At 47.1% G+C, this 15,028-nt stretch overlaps 1 protein-coding gene across 1 annotated transcript in view; it reads right to left on the bottom strand.

Annotated features, from left to right (window-relative positions):
* Positions 1–15,028, bottom strand: part of CNTNAP2 (contactin associated protein 2) — a 1,529,860-nt gene that overhangs the window by 170,044 nt on the left and 1,344,788 nt on the right. Inside the window, exon 18 of the mRNA XM_055129775.1 lies at positions 13,330–13,566. Coding sequence (XP_054985750.1) covers positions 13,330–13,566 — 237 coding nt within the window. The remainder of the gene's footprint in view (positions 1–13,329; positions 13,567–15,028) is intronic.

Here is a 15,028-nt window from a genome sequence, read left to right as displayed (position 1 = left end):
AGTGTTAGAGAACTTTGTCAGACCGAGCTCAGCATTCCCTCTGTCATGTGCCTGATCTCAAGAGGACCCGGGGACACTATTCTTAAAGGACCAAGCAAGGGTCAGCTCAGCGAGGACAGTTGAGTCTGATAATTTCTATTTCCTTAAGGTCTGCGCTAGTCTGGAGGGAAAAAATTAAAAACAAAATACTCCTTTATCTAAGTCAACTACTATTGCAATAGACCAGTGGAGGAAGGTAAAACAATCGAATGAGTTCTGAGTCAGGGTGACTGCGAGACAGGCAGATTTATGGCATTTCAGAGGCTGCTCAAAGCCCTGCAGGCTTGATGGTTTAAGATGGGAAATTCCTCTGGCCCAGTGGTGCTGAGAACGGGCCCGGCGGTGCGGCCAGAGCTGCCTGCTGGCGATGAGGAGCCGCGTAGGTGGGAGGGGAGAGACCCCCGGCAGGGCAGGGCATTGGTCTGTGCCCTGCAGGCTGGTGAAGTGCTGACAGTGGGTGGGTGCTGAGGATCAGACCTGCCTGGACGGCAGCCGAGCATCAGCAACAGGGAAGCCGAATGCTCTGGACAGTTAGTTAGGCTGATTCCTTTTGGGGTCACGTAAGAAATGGGTCGAGTTCAGCAGACGCTCTGCAGTTTATAGGTTGGAAGCGCTTCATGTCGTGTTGAAGCAGAGGGGAGGGGAGGGCTGTCAGGAAATCTACTTAACCTCACGGGTCGTTTTCAACCTCAGCTGCCCCAAATGTCATGGTGGAGAGATAGTTCTAGGCAAGTGTTGGGTTTCCACCAGACAACTTCCACTTGGACTCCAGGCATGAGTCTGAGTGGACAGCAACTTCCCTTTGACCCCTCGCCCATGTCCAGGCCGAGGAGATGCTAGGCTATGGCCCTTGAGAGGTACAGAGACAGGCTAAAGAGCAGCAAGCCCAGCAGGGGACACAGGTGGCAGTGTTCCAGCGACAGATCTCAGACCAGGAAGGTGTACACTGGGTCAAGAACTGAGAAGGGAGAGGACCGGACCAATGTACACTGGCTGCAAGTGGACGGCAGGGACAAGCCCAAGAACTTGTACTTGAGACCAGGATGGCATAAGGTCTGGATGCGGGACAACATGCATGGTCCACAACAACATGGGAGACCTGAATGTTGGAGAGAGACCCATGACCTCCTCCTTAAAGTGCTTAAAGTGTGCTATAAATGATCGTTTCATAGGCAGCTGGATTTCATATGCGAATCTTTTGTATACTACGCAAGGACCCACATATAAAAAAATCCATGTTTGCAGTGGTAATAGAGGCTGCTCTTTGAAGAAATTCACATTATTCAGAGTTTTGATTATTACTATTGGAGAGCATCATTCAACACACAAAGGACAAAAACAATTTGTTTTCCCAAAGATCCCCAACCTGGTGGGTACTCATCTTAAATAAAGTGAAGTCCAAAACCTAGGTTCTCTCATATGCTCTGTGTTTAAAAGAGTTTGCATTTGCCTGCCAACTTTTAAGTCCTTTCGTCTCTTCTTTTTCTAAGCTTTTAAGCAGATTATATTGATGTTTTCATGATATTCTTAAGTTGCATCCTAAGGTCTAAAGATTTAAGACATTTAGCATTAGAGGATGGATAACTTAAAAAAAACCTGAGAGAATAAAATATAAAGAATTTTATTCCTTTTTTTTTTTTGAAAATTCACCCAAAAGTATAGAACATTCCTGGTCCAACTGGATATGAAACAGAAGCTCATAAAAAGTATCTCCTTCTTACTAACACCCAAGGATAATAGAGATAAGGGCCAGGAGGATCACTCCATGGCTTGGAAGCTGGCCTCACCTGCTGGGGGGAAAAGCATCTGGGATAGAGAAGGGGCCACTAAGTGAATGATGCTTGGAAGGCTCACTAGGAATGGGAGATGTGTGCTGAAAGTAGACTACAGACCAAACATAATGGCCAACTTACTGTTCTGCAAACCATAACACCCAAAAGGAGAGAGAGAGAAAGAGGGAATGTGCCTGCCACAGAGGCAGGGGGTAGGGGGGAGGGGGTGGGCATGGCAGCAGGGTTACACAGAACATTGGTGGTGGAGAATGGGCACTGGTGGAGGGATGGGCACTCGGTCATTGTATGACTGAAATGTAATCACGAAAGTTTATAAGTCTGTAAACTATCTCACGGTGATTCATTAAAAAAATAAAAATAAAAATGACAAAAAAATAAAAGCTTTTAAATGAGCGAAAATAAAATTTCAAAAAAAAAGTATCGCCTTCTGCTAGTGTCAAATCTCCTCCAAACAGGGATTAAGACTGGGCGGCACCGGGCTGGAGAGAGAAGACAGTGACCAAAGTGTTTGCCTTGCATTCTGTCAACACAGATTTGATCGTCAGCACCCTCTCTGGCCCTGAGCACCGCCAGAAATAATTCCCGAGCCCTGAGCGAGAGCCAGGAATAACCTCTGAGCATTGCCAGTGTGCCCTGCAACCCCTCCCCCCCAAATATACTGGGGAGGTAGCCCCGAGGGGAGGACCATTGCTACAGCTTAGTGTCTTACAGTGCTGAATTTCTAGGCACTTGACTCCTCGAGTTCTTATTCTTCTCTCCCCCATTTGTTCACAACACATTACCCCAAGGACTCCCAGTGCAGTCTGAAGAGAGTCTTGGGTTCTCTCTGCAACCTGTGCTGGGCCAGGGGCCACGGAGAAGCAGGATGTGAACCTTTCTAATCTCTCTTGCCAGCCATGACACGCTCCTGTAGGAGAGATGATGGGATGTGGCCCGCCTCCCAGGTTTAAAGTGGACGTGAGTCCCAATGGTCACTCCAGAAACAATGGTCCTGGTCTTATTAGTTCTGTCTGTCTCCTGATGGGCTTGTTTGAGGAAGGGACACACCACCACCATGGGGACCAAAGTGGTTCTGGACTATGTGTAAGGAACTGCAAGCGACCTTCCCGGATGTGGTCCTCATGGTCCCCACGGCAATCTTCCAGAACCCCTGCAGATTCCTCAGGGTCTCAGACTTGAGACCCGGGAGAGACATTTGCTAATTCAGAATATGAGGACTATGGCCATGATTAAGCAGAGCTGACAGTTCCTGAGGCTGCCATGGCATCTGAGGTAGCCCGGTGGCAAGGCCAGGCTCACGGGCATTTCAAATGATGCCAGCCAGGCATCTGGCATTGAAGGCTTCTTGGAAAGGATGAAAGAACAACACGATTGAAAGTAAAAACAGGAAAAGCCGAACAAGGAGAAGGGATGGAGAATGAAACAGGACATCCGGTTGGACCGAGGGGAACTGGCTCATTCTTCGGAAGTCTGTTTACGTTGGTCTCTGTGAATCTTCAGAACGGAATGAAGAAGTAGGTACTCGGTATTTCCAAAGATGAGGCTCGGTGGAATCCAACAATTTGCTCAAGGTTATACAACCCCCAGTTGGATGAAAACCCACATCTAATTCCATTATTCACCGTCTACACAGGAGTGTGAGTTTGTTATAAACAGCATCCTTTACCACTTTGAGAACACAGGTCCCAAGTAGCTAGTCAATGCTGTGATGTTGTCTGAGAGAATTGGCTGGACCACTGTGAGGCTGGCGTGCTGGAGAGAGACTGTAACTAATGAAACACCCCGTTACTGAGAAATCCACCCATCACACTCAGTCTCTGCCCTTCCACGCGGCCTTGCAATTTTGGTCCTGATCGGAGATACACAAACAAAGGAATGTTTGAGAAAAAAATCACAACACTCTAACCCCCCTCCACCCCATCCCTTGCCGCAAACGGTTTCTAAGCATTAAAAGATTTGTAGTTTTTTCAACTCCAGTCCCCAGTTGGCAGCTGAACATGAAAATTTTGGTAGAAAAAAAGCGCAGACAAGTGAATTAGGGGGTATTTTTGTGCCTCTTGATGATAAATTCTTACAAAACGTGGCTCCCTAAAGGATCATAATGAAAGATTGTTTTCAGCAGCTTGGATGACAGCTAATTCACATCTACTGCTTTCATACACTCTCGACTTGCCTGTTTTTATCTACGAGCCACTGAAACGCTTTGAAAATTTCAGTGTAGTCAGACTCAATGACACTCTCAAGGTGTCCAGGTACATTAGGTGTTTAATGGATGTTTGTTAAACAAATCAATCAATAAATACAGTTTATATGTAAATATGGGAAAAAGAAAATGAGTCTCTGTTCAAATCTTGTTTCCCATTTTTTCTCATGACAAATACAGCACCCAGCGGGAGCACAGTGGACCCTGATGAAGGGATTGGTGTTGGAACACCGTGCATCTGAAACTCAGTGAGAAATATCCCTTTAATTTTGAAATTCATAGTGATTCAATAAAAAATTGAAAATGCAGCATTGACAATGTGGATTTTTAAAGTAATTTCGGGGGGGGGGGACTGTCTGTGTTCACCACTGGCTATCATCAGGGGTAGCTCTCTGGCAAATGAGATTATGTCAGTTCTCGTAAGGCCATGCAGTGAGGGAGATGTGATCCAGGCATCCTGGGGGTGAGGCAAGAGCTTCAGACTTTTGCTCTCTCTCTCTCTCTCTCTCTCTCTCTTTCTCTCTCTCTCTCTCTTTCTCTGTCTAGCCCTAAAGTGTGTTAATTTTATTTTTCCTTTTTAGTGAAACGAGGTAGTTTTTTTTTTTTTTTTTTTTTTGCTTTTGAGTCACACCCGGCAATGCACAGGGGTTACTCTTGGCTCATGTGATCAGGAATTACTCCTGGTGGTGCTCGAGGGACCATATGGGATGCTGGAAATCAAACCCGGGTCGGCCGCGTGCAAGGCAAACACCCTACCCACTGTGCTATCACTCCAGCCCCAAAGCAAGATCGTTTTTATGGAATGAAAGTTACTTAGAAATATGTGAGGGAGAGATAGAGAAAAAATATATATTCAAGAGAGAACACAGACTTCTTCAGAGTAGAAAAAAAAGGCAGATACATAGAGATAAACAAGAGACATACATATTCGAGGGAGAACGTGGGCTTGAAGAGCCCTAAAGTGCATGAAAAAAAATTTTTTTTCATCTTCTGAGTCTCATTTTATTTTATTTATTTACAAAATTTTAATGAATCTTTGTGAGTTACGGTTACAGATTTACAAACTTTCGTAATTACGTTTCAGTCATATAATGATCGAATGATCGAGTACCCATCCCTCCACGAGCGCCCATTCTCCACCACCCTCCCAAAAGTATCCCTCCCCCAAAAATTTTTTTGTAAAGTAACATTGGCAGATAATGCTATAAAAGTTTCAAGTATACAGCCACATAAGCTGTATTATGCTCATGACCAGAAGTCTAGATTGTATCTGGCCGTTCAATTGGGCCTCACCATCCAATGTACCTGCCCCATTTCCCCTTCCTTTTTGATAACTACTATTTTGCTCCTCTCATCTCAATGTTAGTTTTTGTCTTGTTTGTTCACTTGTTTCCTCATCTACCACGACAGGAAAAAAGCATAAGGAGGTTGTTTTTCTCCTTCTGACTTAATTCACTTACATTATGCCCTGTAGGTCTACCTAGATGGTTGCAAATGGAAGGATTTCACCTTTCTTTTTAAATTGTTAAGTTGTATTCTATTGTGTACAAATAGATCTCATCTAATTTATGAGATCTTGCTTGCTTCTAGTTTAGGTTTTGTGAATAATGTGATGAACATGAAGGCTTCATATAGCTCTTAGATTGAATTTTTTTTTGCTTTGGGCAAATATCCAGCTCTGGGGTGACTGAACTATATAGTATTTCTATTTTGATTTTTGGGAAGAATTTCCATATTGCTTTCTAAGACAGTTGCATTGACCTGTATCACTACCAAAAATGTGTACTTTCCCCTTCTTCTCATCTTACTTCTTCTTTTTTAAAAAAATATTCATAACTCTAAGTGGTGTGAAATGACAATATTATGCTTTTGATTTGCATTTTTCCCTCTTAATAAGAGATGCCGAGCATCTTTTCACGTGCCTGTTGGCCATCTTATGTCTTCTTTGGAAAAGAGTTTATTCAGATTCTCTGTCCACTTTTTAATCAGGTTGTCCTTATCTTGCTGAATTTTATGAGTTCTTTCAGTTTATGGATATTAATCTCTTGTCTGACATGTAGTTCACAAATATCTTTTCCCACTCAATAGGTCTTATCTTCTGATTTTTATTTGTTTTAGAGCCATCACTGGCAAGGCTCAAGGGTTACCTCTGGCTCTGTACACAGGAATTACTACTGGTGGCGCTGGGGGGATCATATGTGGGTTTTTTTTTGGGGGGGGCGGGGACTGGAGCTGCAAGGTTGACAACATACAAGACAAATGCCTTATCTCTCCAAACCACCTATGATTTCTGGAGGGACCTTACTACCTCTTTCATATCCTAGAGGTTGCAGGTGACTTGTGGCAGCATCTCTCCCATCCCTGCCTTCATCCACACTGCTTTCTTCTCCGAACCTGACATCTCTGTGTCCTATCCTAATAAGGACACCCTCATAAGATTCAGCTTCTACTCTGATTCGCTGTAAACATGACTTAATTGTACCTTAAATAATCCTTTATACCAAACAAGGTCACATCCTGAGTACATGTATTTGAAGGAAGGGATTCAACTTACTACTGCACTGAACACACAAAAAATTAAACAACAATCACTGTAGCTATTATAGAGATATTATTTGTAGGATAACATGGGTTTGTCCTTTCTGCCTTGCCACAGGAAGCTTAGGTTTATTGGATTACTCCCATCACAGTGCTCCCATTCCTCTGTGTTTATTTGTAACTTTTTTCTTTGTGGTCTGTTAACTTGTAAATATTGTTTTTCTCTTCTCTTTAAGTTCTTTGAATAGTTAATTCAGAGCTATGTCCTTTCTGTATGGACACAGGAAGACAGTTAATGCTATGCTTTTGTAACTTGGGAGTTAATGAACTCTCAATGATATTTACCTCCTTGGCATCTGTTCTCTCGACTTAAGCCTCAGTTGCCTCAGTTTCTAGCACTCCCAAAAGCAGGGTCCCGACGAGGGACTGGATGGACCCAGGGCAAACAGTGAATTATGTGCTACCAGGGCATTGAGATGGGCCTGGCCAAAGTGCCTTAATGCTTAACTATAAGTTAAGAGCATGGTCATGGACAAATTCTGTCATGATCCAAAAAGTAATAAGTAGATTCGGACTTTGCTAGGGTTAGGAATGATTAATCTGGCCTGAGCACTGTAGTTCTGAATCTGTGGCAAGGTGTTCCCGGGAGAGCCTTCCTACAAGCCTCAATGTATCTCTTACTGTGTCCATACAAAATAACTAATATTAAGATGTTAATTAAGATGTTAGAAGAGGAAAACCCCTAGGTGGTGATGGGCAGTCAGAAGGGTTTTCTTATGTTGATTTTGTTACCAGACTGGGTCTAGCGTTGGCCCAGAGTGCGAGGGTGGAGAGAGGAGGCGTGGAGAGACAGAGAGTTGGAGGAGTTGGGAGACAGAGCAGGGAGCAAGATGGAGCACAGAGAGATGAGCGGGAGAGACAGGAGGAGACGGGAATGAGGGTCAGGGTGAGAGTAGGATGGGGGGCTCAGAGAGACTGGAACAGGTGAGTGGGGAGAATGGAATAAACAGCAACTGATCAACTAATCGGCCTGGCCCTCGTTTCCTCCTCCATCTGCCCCATGGCACGGGCCGCCCAGGCTGGGCGAGCAGCCAGAGACCACCCAACCCAGGCGGTGATGGGGAGAGACACTGGGGCCTCCTCTGGCCTCCCCAGAGATTATACAATTATTACTTGTCTTTCTTAAAAACCCAGAAAAGACAAAGCATTAGCTTCTAATTGTGATGCTAGTTTTGATCAGAACTTTAAATGAGGCTGATACCCATGAATTTTTCCAGTGTTTTGGGATTTGACTATCCAAAAAGAATAGGATTTAAGCCGAGGAACTACCATTGCATGGCCAGGGAGCTACCATTTGGTCCCTCGCAGAGGCCCCCACCCAATCCCAAGGATGGCAGACTCATGCTAATCTTCCCTGTGGGCTGTGGCGCTGAGTTTCTCCTACAGATGTCCCGGCCTCAGCCACTGCACTGCCCAGGAATTCTGCCCTTGAACGGAACTATCTCTGTTGCCACCAATAGCTGCTGCTTTGTGGTCTTTCTTAGCGTCTGGGGAGCTGCACGGTCATCTGTGGACAGATGCTATGGCTGGCTGTACACTCAACTATGGAGTTTCTCTAGAAGTTGCCCCAGTCAGCATTCCTACTTGATTGGCAGGTAGTCCTGGGAGAGCTCCTGCTTTAACCAGAGATCGAATCTTTACAGATCCATCTTTTAAAATGCTGAGAACAGTTTTTGGACAGGAATGCTGGGGGAGCACTTTTCGATAGGAGCTAAGAGGAAGACAGAGGGATGACTCATCCGCATATGAAACCTACATGAAACACACATATTTATACACACATACATACTGCTGGTAGGAACAGTCACTGTAAGCACATCGTCAACATAGCAAGAGAAACATTTGGAAAGCTTCACGGGAATCCAGCATTGGCAGCACGTGGCACCGTGATTACTATTGAGCCACATATGTCCACGGAAAGGAAGGACACAGGAGAAGTACGTCAGGACATGGAGAGAGCAAGACAGACGGAGACAGAAGCAGAGTTAAAGATTGATTTTATGGGTGGGGAGAGAGAGAAGAGGGAGGAGAGATGGAGAGGAAAGGAAGGAGAGACACAAAGGAGAGGGAGGAATTTAGGATGGCAAGTTAAAGAGAGGAAAGAAGGAGGAGGAAGAGGAGGAAGAGGAAGAGGAGGATGAGATTGAGTAGTAGTAGTAGTAGGAAGAGGAGGAAGAAGGGGGAGGAGGAGGAGGAGGAGGAGGAGGAGGAGGAGGAGGAAGGGTTAAATAATGTGAACTATTTGGCCCTACTCTTCTGTATAATCTCATCCACAGGTACCTGCTCTGCCCTGCTTCCCCTACCCCAGACTCTGAGAGGTTCATGTCTGCTTAAGCCACTCACATGAATGAGTTTCATACTAGAGTCTCAGGTTTTATTTTCATTCAATTTGGCTCCAACAAGGCAATCCTCCCCACAGTGCTCCTTTTTAGGCCAACCACTTCGGGGGCTTGTGGGAAGCTGGGCTCACTTAAATATCTCAAGAGATGGATTTTCAAGGATTATCTAATTATCTGAAGATTTCTCCTGCAATGCTGCTCCATCCTAAACAGTGTGATTGGACGGTCTGATGATTTCTCAAGAATAATTAGGTATTCCTGCAGAGACAGCTGACCTGCTAATGCAGAGATTCCCAAACATCTTTGGCCTATCTTTCCCTTTTTAGCATAATCACCCACTGATAATCTTCCTGGATATGTACCTTCTTTCACAAACAAGAAACACGCCCCAATTGTAACCAACACAAATGCTGACCCTCTGAATGATTCCAGTGTCCATCCCTACTGGATGGACATCCCCATTGGAGGCCTGTATCGCCCACTCAGAAAAAGACATTTTTTAATGTCTGGGCCAAGAACTCTGAATTTTAATACCCTCCTTCCCCCAAAGAAGAAACTGGAAGAATTTAGATATGATATACCACCATATAGCACTGCACTGTAGCACTGTCGTCCTGTTGTTCATCGATTTGTTCGAGCAGGCACCAGTAATGTCTCCATTGTGAGACTTGTTGTTACTGTTTTTGGCATATCAAATACGCCATGGGTAGCTTGCCAGGCTCTGCCATGCAGGTGGGATACTCTCAGTAGCTTGCTGGGCAATCTGAGAGGGACTGAGGAATTGAACCCAGGTTGGCTGCACGCAAGGCAAACACCCTACCCACCGTGCTATCGCTCCAGTCCACCACCATGTAAATATTAGAAAATCCAGTAAAAAACAAATGAAAATAAAACTGGTCACGTTCACCTTTCTCTAAGAGTATCAACAGTTATTATTTGATGTATTTGCTCATTTCTTTCTTTGTGTTCCTTTGTGTTGTATAAACATGATATAGACACACAGAGTATATTGGGAGTGGCCTCACTCACTGATCAGTATATCTAACTACTCCTGTTACATACCAGGGTGATTATTGGAGGATTTGAGGACAGATAGCAGAACCTGCTCCGATCGGGACTGGGCCTCTTCCACCCAGGTTCCCCATTTTCCAGTAGCTAGGCGGTCACACCCGGGGACTGCCCCAGCGCCATGTAATGCCACCAACAGCCCACATCCAGAGACTTAAAACCAAGCTCCTGGAAGAGAGCAACGCAGAGAGTCTCTTGCTCGTGCGCCTGGCTGTCTTCACTGGGGCCCCTCAGAGGGGGTGGGCTCCAGCTTCCCTCCCCACCCTGAGCAGTGCTCCCGCGGATGAAGACCTCCAGAGCCCAGCCATAGCCATGCTCAAGGCCCCTCTCCACACGTTCGGACGAGCCTCACGCATGAAGGTACCGGCAGAAGAACCCAGGTGTGTGGGACCCGGGGCTGAGACCTCCAAGCCTGCTCGGATTGGGACTGGGCCTCTTCCTCCCATATTTCCTATTTTCCAGTAGCTAGGTGGTCACACCCAGGGACTACCCCGGGCGCTATGTAATCCCACAAATGGCCAACATCCAGAGACTTAAAACCAAGCTCCCGGAAGCGCATGGCCGCTTTGTGGCCTCGCGACACCTTATAGCCTACTTCTCCCTCTGGGAGAACCTGGCAAGCTACTGAGAATCCTGCCCACATGGGAGAGCCTGGCAAACTCCCCATGGTGTATTCATATGCCCAAACCAGTAACAATGCTGGGTCTCATTCCCCTGACCCTGAAAGAGCCTCTGATGTGGCATCATTGGGAAGGACGAGTAAAGAGAGGTTTCTAAAATCTCAGGGCTAGGACAAATGGAGACATTACTGAGACCACTCGAGAAATTTGATGATCAATGGGATGATGATGATGATGATGATGATGATGATGATGATGATGAGAACCTACAAGCCTTTAGAGTTCTTAGAATTATGGAGTTGAAGGTGAGGTTGTTTGGATTAATTAATGGTGGTTGGGGCTTCTCCCGTCCACAGGACCAGGAAGAGCTGGTGGTGCAGGGAGCAGTGGGGAGGAAGAGTAGGGGACTTCTTGATGGCCCTGATGATGTAAGTAGTAGCAGCACTAGGATCTATGAGGGAGGGTCCTGCATTTGAGGGCGTGGTGGAAGGCGTGTCCCATGTCCACGAGACTGGGGAAGAGCTCGTTGTTCAATATACTGGGAAAAATTTTCCATATCATAGTGCAAATGTCTACTTTGAAGGTGAAAGGGGTCACTCTTTCTGGACCAGACTTTGAGGATCTGGTCACATGACCTAGACGTACAAGACTGCCAGGGAGATGTGCTCCAGGACTCAGAGTTCTGGTGGATGCCTAAGAAGGACAGTCCCTTTGCTAAGCCAGACCTGGCAGGAAAACGTTCCTCAGTGGCTGCCCGCTCCCTCCCCTGCCCGCCCCTCAGCAGCACTCACTGATCCTCTCTGAGACAGGATGGTACTTCTCAGGACTCAGAAGATGCCCACGGATGCCTTTCGGATACCTTCAGTTTTGAATTTTAGTACTGTTTCAGTTAGAAATGCAGTCACACGGAAACTCATCCTGCCACACAGATACTGAGAGCACATTTAAGTGCCTTTTGGGTAATCCCATTGACACAAAGTCAAAGGCAACACCCGCTTCATTTATCTTAATCTCGAACACAGGCTGAGCCGATGGGTGCCTCCTCTTGCCTTTCTATTTGTGACAACTGCCAATTAACCCCTGCGGTGTGGTAGGCGTTATAGTGGCTAACCTAACTTCCCCCAAATATGGGACTCCTGCCTTTCTTTAAATTGGTGCTTATGTGGGGGAATCTCTCTGGCATTAGTGCTCACTTTGATTGCATTCAGACATCCCTTTGGCAATGGAACGACTGCACTAATTTAGCATCAAGCACAATGAAGGGTAATTGCAAGCCTGTCATTTTGACAAGCACAAAATTGATGTGTTCTGCAAACCCATCCCATTGTGTGGCACAGGGAAGCCACGGAGCCACGTTGTTCTGAGCAGAAAATGCTCTGTAATTGCGCCTTGAACGTGCGCCGGTACCATCCGGCCATGCTAGGGCTTTCTCCTTTGTTGTTGTCTCAGGCTCGTTCTTCAAACCCTGCCTGACCTAATTTGTATGCTCCTATTATAGTACCGCCAGACAGCAGCCTGGATGTACAGGGAATGTTATGGAACAATTCCTCCTTCTGTGTGGCATCTTGTGTGAATAATGCCCGCATAAACAACTCCCCATGTATTCAGGAGAGTATGAATAGGCTACTTACGGAAAGCTTCTTATTAAGAGATGCCCCAACCATTTACAGAAAACTTTATCCAAAGGCGACACATTCATTTAGAGAGAGAAGAGTGATTTAAGTGGATGGCAACTGTAGCTTAGGAAAAGGGCCAGTTCAGCCCCGTCATCCCTCTTGTTTACACGGCAAAATCCAGCCCCACGGAGTGAATTACTTCTCCTGCAGAATCCCCTGCCCAGTCCTCACATGATACGTGCGGGGTGCTTGTCAGTTTGCTGATTGGCTCTGCACAGTGTATAAGGGATGAAGGAGATCCCCCCCAAATTCAAAGGGGGTGCAGACAGCCTAGCTTGGGATTCCTACGGCTAGTTGAGGATGAGGTGCATTCACAGAGATAGCCTATATGAGAGTAATACTAAAATAACATGATAATAAATGGCCAAAGATCTTTTATTTTGGGGAGAGGGTTCTCCCAAGCAGTGCTCTGGAAGCCTGGAGTGCTACAGTGCTCAGACCTTACAGCACCAGAGACCACCTGGGCCATACCCAGAAGCACTTGGTTGTCTCCAAAGGATGCCCAAGGGACCACCTGAATTCTGGGCATTGAAGCAGGGTTGGCTAAGGCCTGAACACCCGGACCACCTCTCTGGCCCCAACGACGCATATTGGGAGTCCAGGGTGAGTCCAGCAGCCGCGACAGGCAGTGAGGTCCCTGGCAAACAGGCCCACCGTATGCCCCCTCTGCCCGCTGGATACGGTGGGCCTCACCCCTGTGGCAACCCTGAAGAGGGCGGACCAGCGAGGGTTCTCGTCAGAGGCAGGTTCCCTCAGCACTCACCCAGGATGAAGGAGGTCCTGCACGCACGGGGGAAGGCCTCCACCGCCCGCACCCCTGCTCTCCCGTCTCAATCAACAGCTCAGCTCTGGGGAAGGTGTGGGAGCGTCCCCTCCCAGGCAGGAGAATTCTGAACACTGAATCCGCCTCCTCCAGAATCCCTCCAGCGTGTGCCCACGTCGCTAACATGATGCTGTGGGCTTCCCCCGCCCGGTGCCCCAACCCAACCTTACCTTTGTTGCAAAACGTCCCGTCGTAAGCCGTGTGGGAGCAGTCGCAGGAGTAACCGTGGTACTTCTCGATGCATTTGCCTCCGTTCTCACAGTTGGCGCCGTAGCTGGTGCAGTGGCCCGAGCAGCCAGATTTGAAGCCGGACGTGACCTTGGCCCTCTCCTCTAGGTCCAGCGTGACCCCATTCATGCGCAGGGAGCGGATGCAGCCCAGGAAACCCTGCTGGCCGCCGGCCCCACCTGGAAAGAGAGGACATGGGGGTGTCAGAGCCTCTGCCATCGGGCCTGGGCGGTTCTTTTTTTCTTTTCTGGTGTTTGGGTCACACCTGGCGGGGTCCAGCTCTGGGCTCAGTGGTCACTCCTGGTGGGGCTCAGGAAGCCGTGGGATGCTGGGGTCAGTCACATGCAGAGCAAGTGTCTTATCTCTCCGGACCACAGGCCCTGGTCCTTGAACAAGAGCAGGACTAGAGGTGGCCACGCACAGATACGGACTTCCTGTCAGGCCTGAACCAAAGTTGAATCCCTGCCCCACCCCCGCAAGCTCTAAAGCCTAATTAAAAGAGGCCGTTTTTCCGAGAAGCAATTTTGTGACAAAAATAAAATGTTTGGAGATAGGCAAACTCGCATAGGCTGTTTTGGAAGTCTAATCTGCTTGCCTATAGAAAAGACGTTTGTAGGAATTTCTCCGGTTCTGCACTCTTTAATCTCGCAGCATTCAGTACGGGGCATTCTCTGCGGAGAGGCGTTTGGAAAGGCACGAATACATTAGCATAGTTAACAAGTCAATTAGTAGGAGGGCATAAATCCACTTGAAATGTGATTGCAGGGCCTGGTTCTTGTCTGGAGGAACGCTGGGCTTTGAAGTTCACATTCACGGGTCCGGGGCTTGCGTCTAGGGGCTGGGCTGGGAATCAGTCCCCTCCCCCGGAAGTCAGCTGTACACTTTCCTTACCAGCCCAGGCTCGATTCCCCTGCCTTAGTCTGAGCGGTATTGTCAGGCATAGCCCGCACAGACCAAGTTGATTGAGATTTTCTCCGCAAGTTACCGTTAGACAGAGGCTTGTGAGCATGAAAATTTTACAAATATTCCTGACACATGTCATGGAAGGAGTCACTGGGGCAGGTGGCTCCAGTCCTGTCTGAAATAACCTAAGTTGTAATTTGTTTCAAACAGCTGACAGGGCGGGGGAAACGGTATAGGGGCCAGAGCGTTTGTCTTGTCCAGTCCCAGTTTGCTCCCTAACATCACATCTAGCCCCCAAGCAGCCCCAGGAGTGACCCCTGAGCACTGCCAGTGGGGATGCTCTGGGACATTCCCCTAGTCCCACCTCCCTGCCAAATAACCAGCGGATACGAAAGGAACGCCTGGTTCCAATAATGTCTGTATCTTAGAGTAAAAGCTCTTCAGGAAATTAAATAAAATTAATGGTTCAATTTATCTAAAATTTTAAAATGTGATTTTAGATAAAATTTACTATTGTAGCACTGTAGCACTGTCATCCCGCTGTTCATTGATGTGCTCGAGCGGGCACCAGTAATGTCTCCATTGTGAGACTTGTTGTTACTATTTTTTGGCATATTGAATATGCCACAGTAGCTTGCCAGGCTCTGCTCTACAGGCGGGATACTCTCGGTAGCTTGCCGGGCTCTCCAAGAGGGATGGAGGAATTGAACCCGGGTTGGCTGCATGCAAGGCAAATGC

Source organism: Sorex araneus, chromosome 1 (assembly GCF_027595985.1).
Source record: "Sorex araneus isolate mSorAra2 chromosome 1, mSorAra2.pri, whole genome shotgun sequence".
Classification (NCBI taxonomy): Eukaryota; Metazoa; Chordata; class Mammalia; order Eulipotyphla; family Soricidae; genus Sorex; species Sorex araneus.
This window is presented reverse-complemented; position numbering and strand designations above follow the sequence as displayed.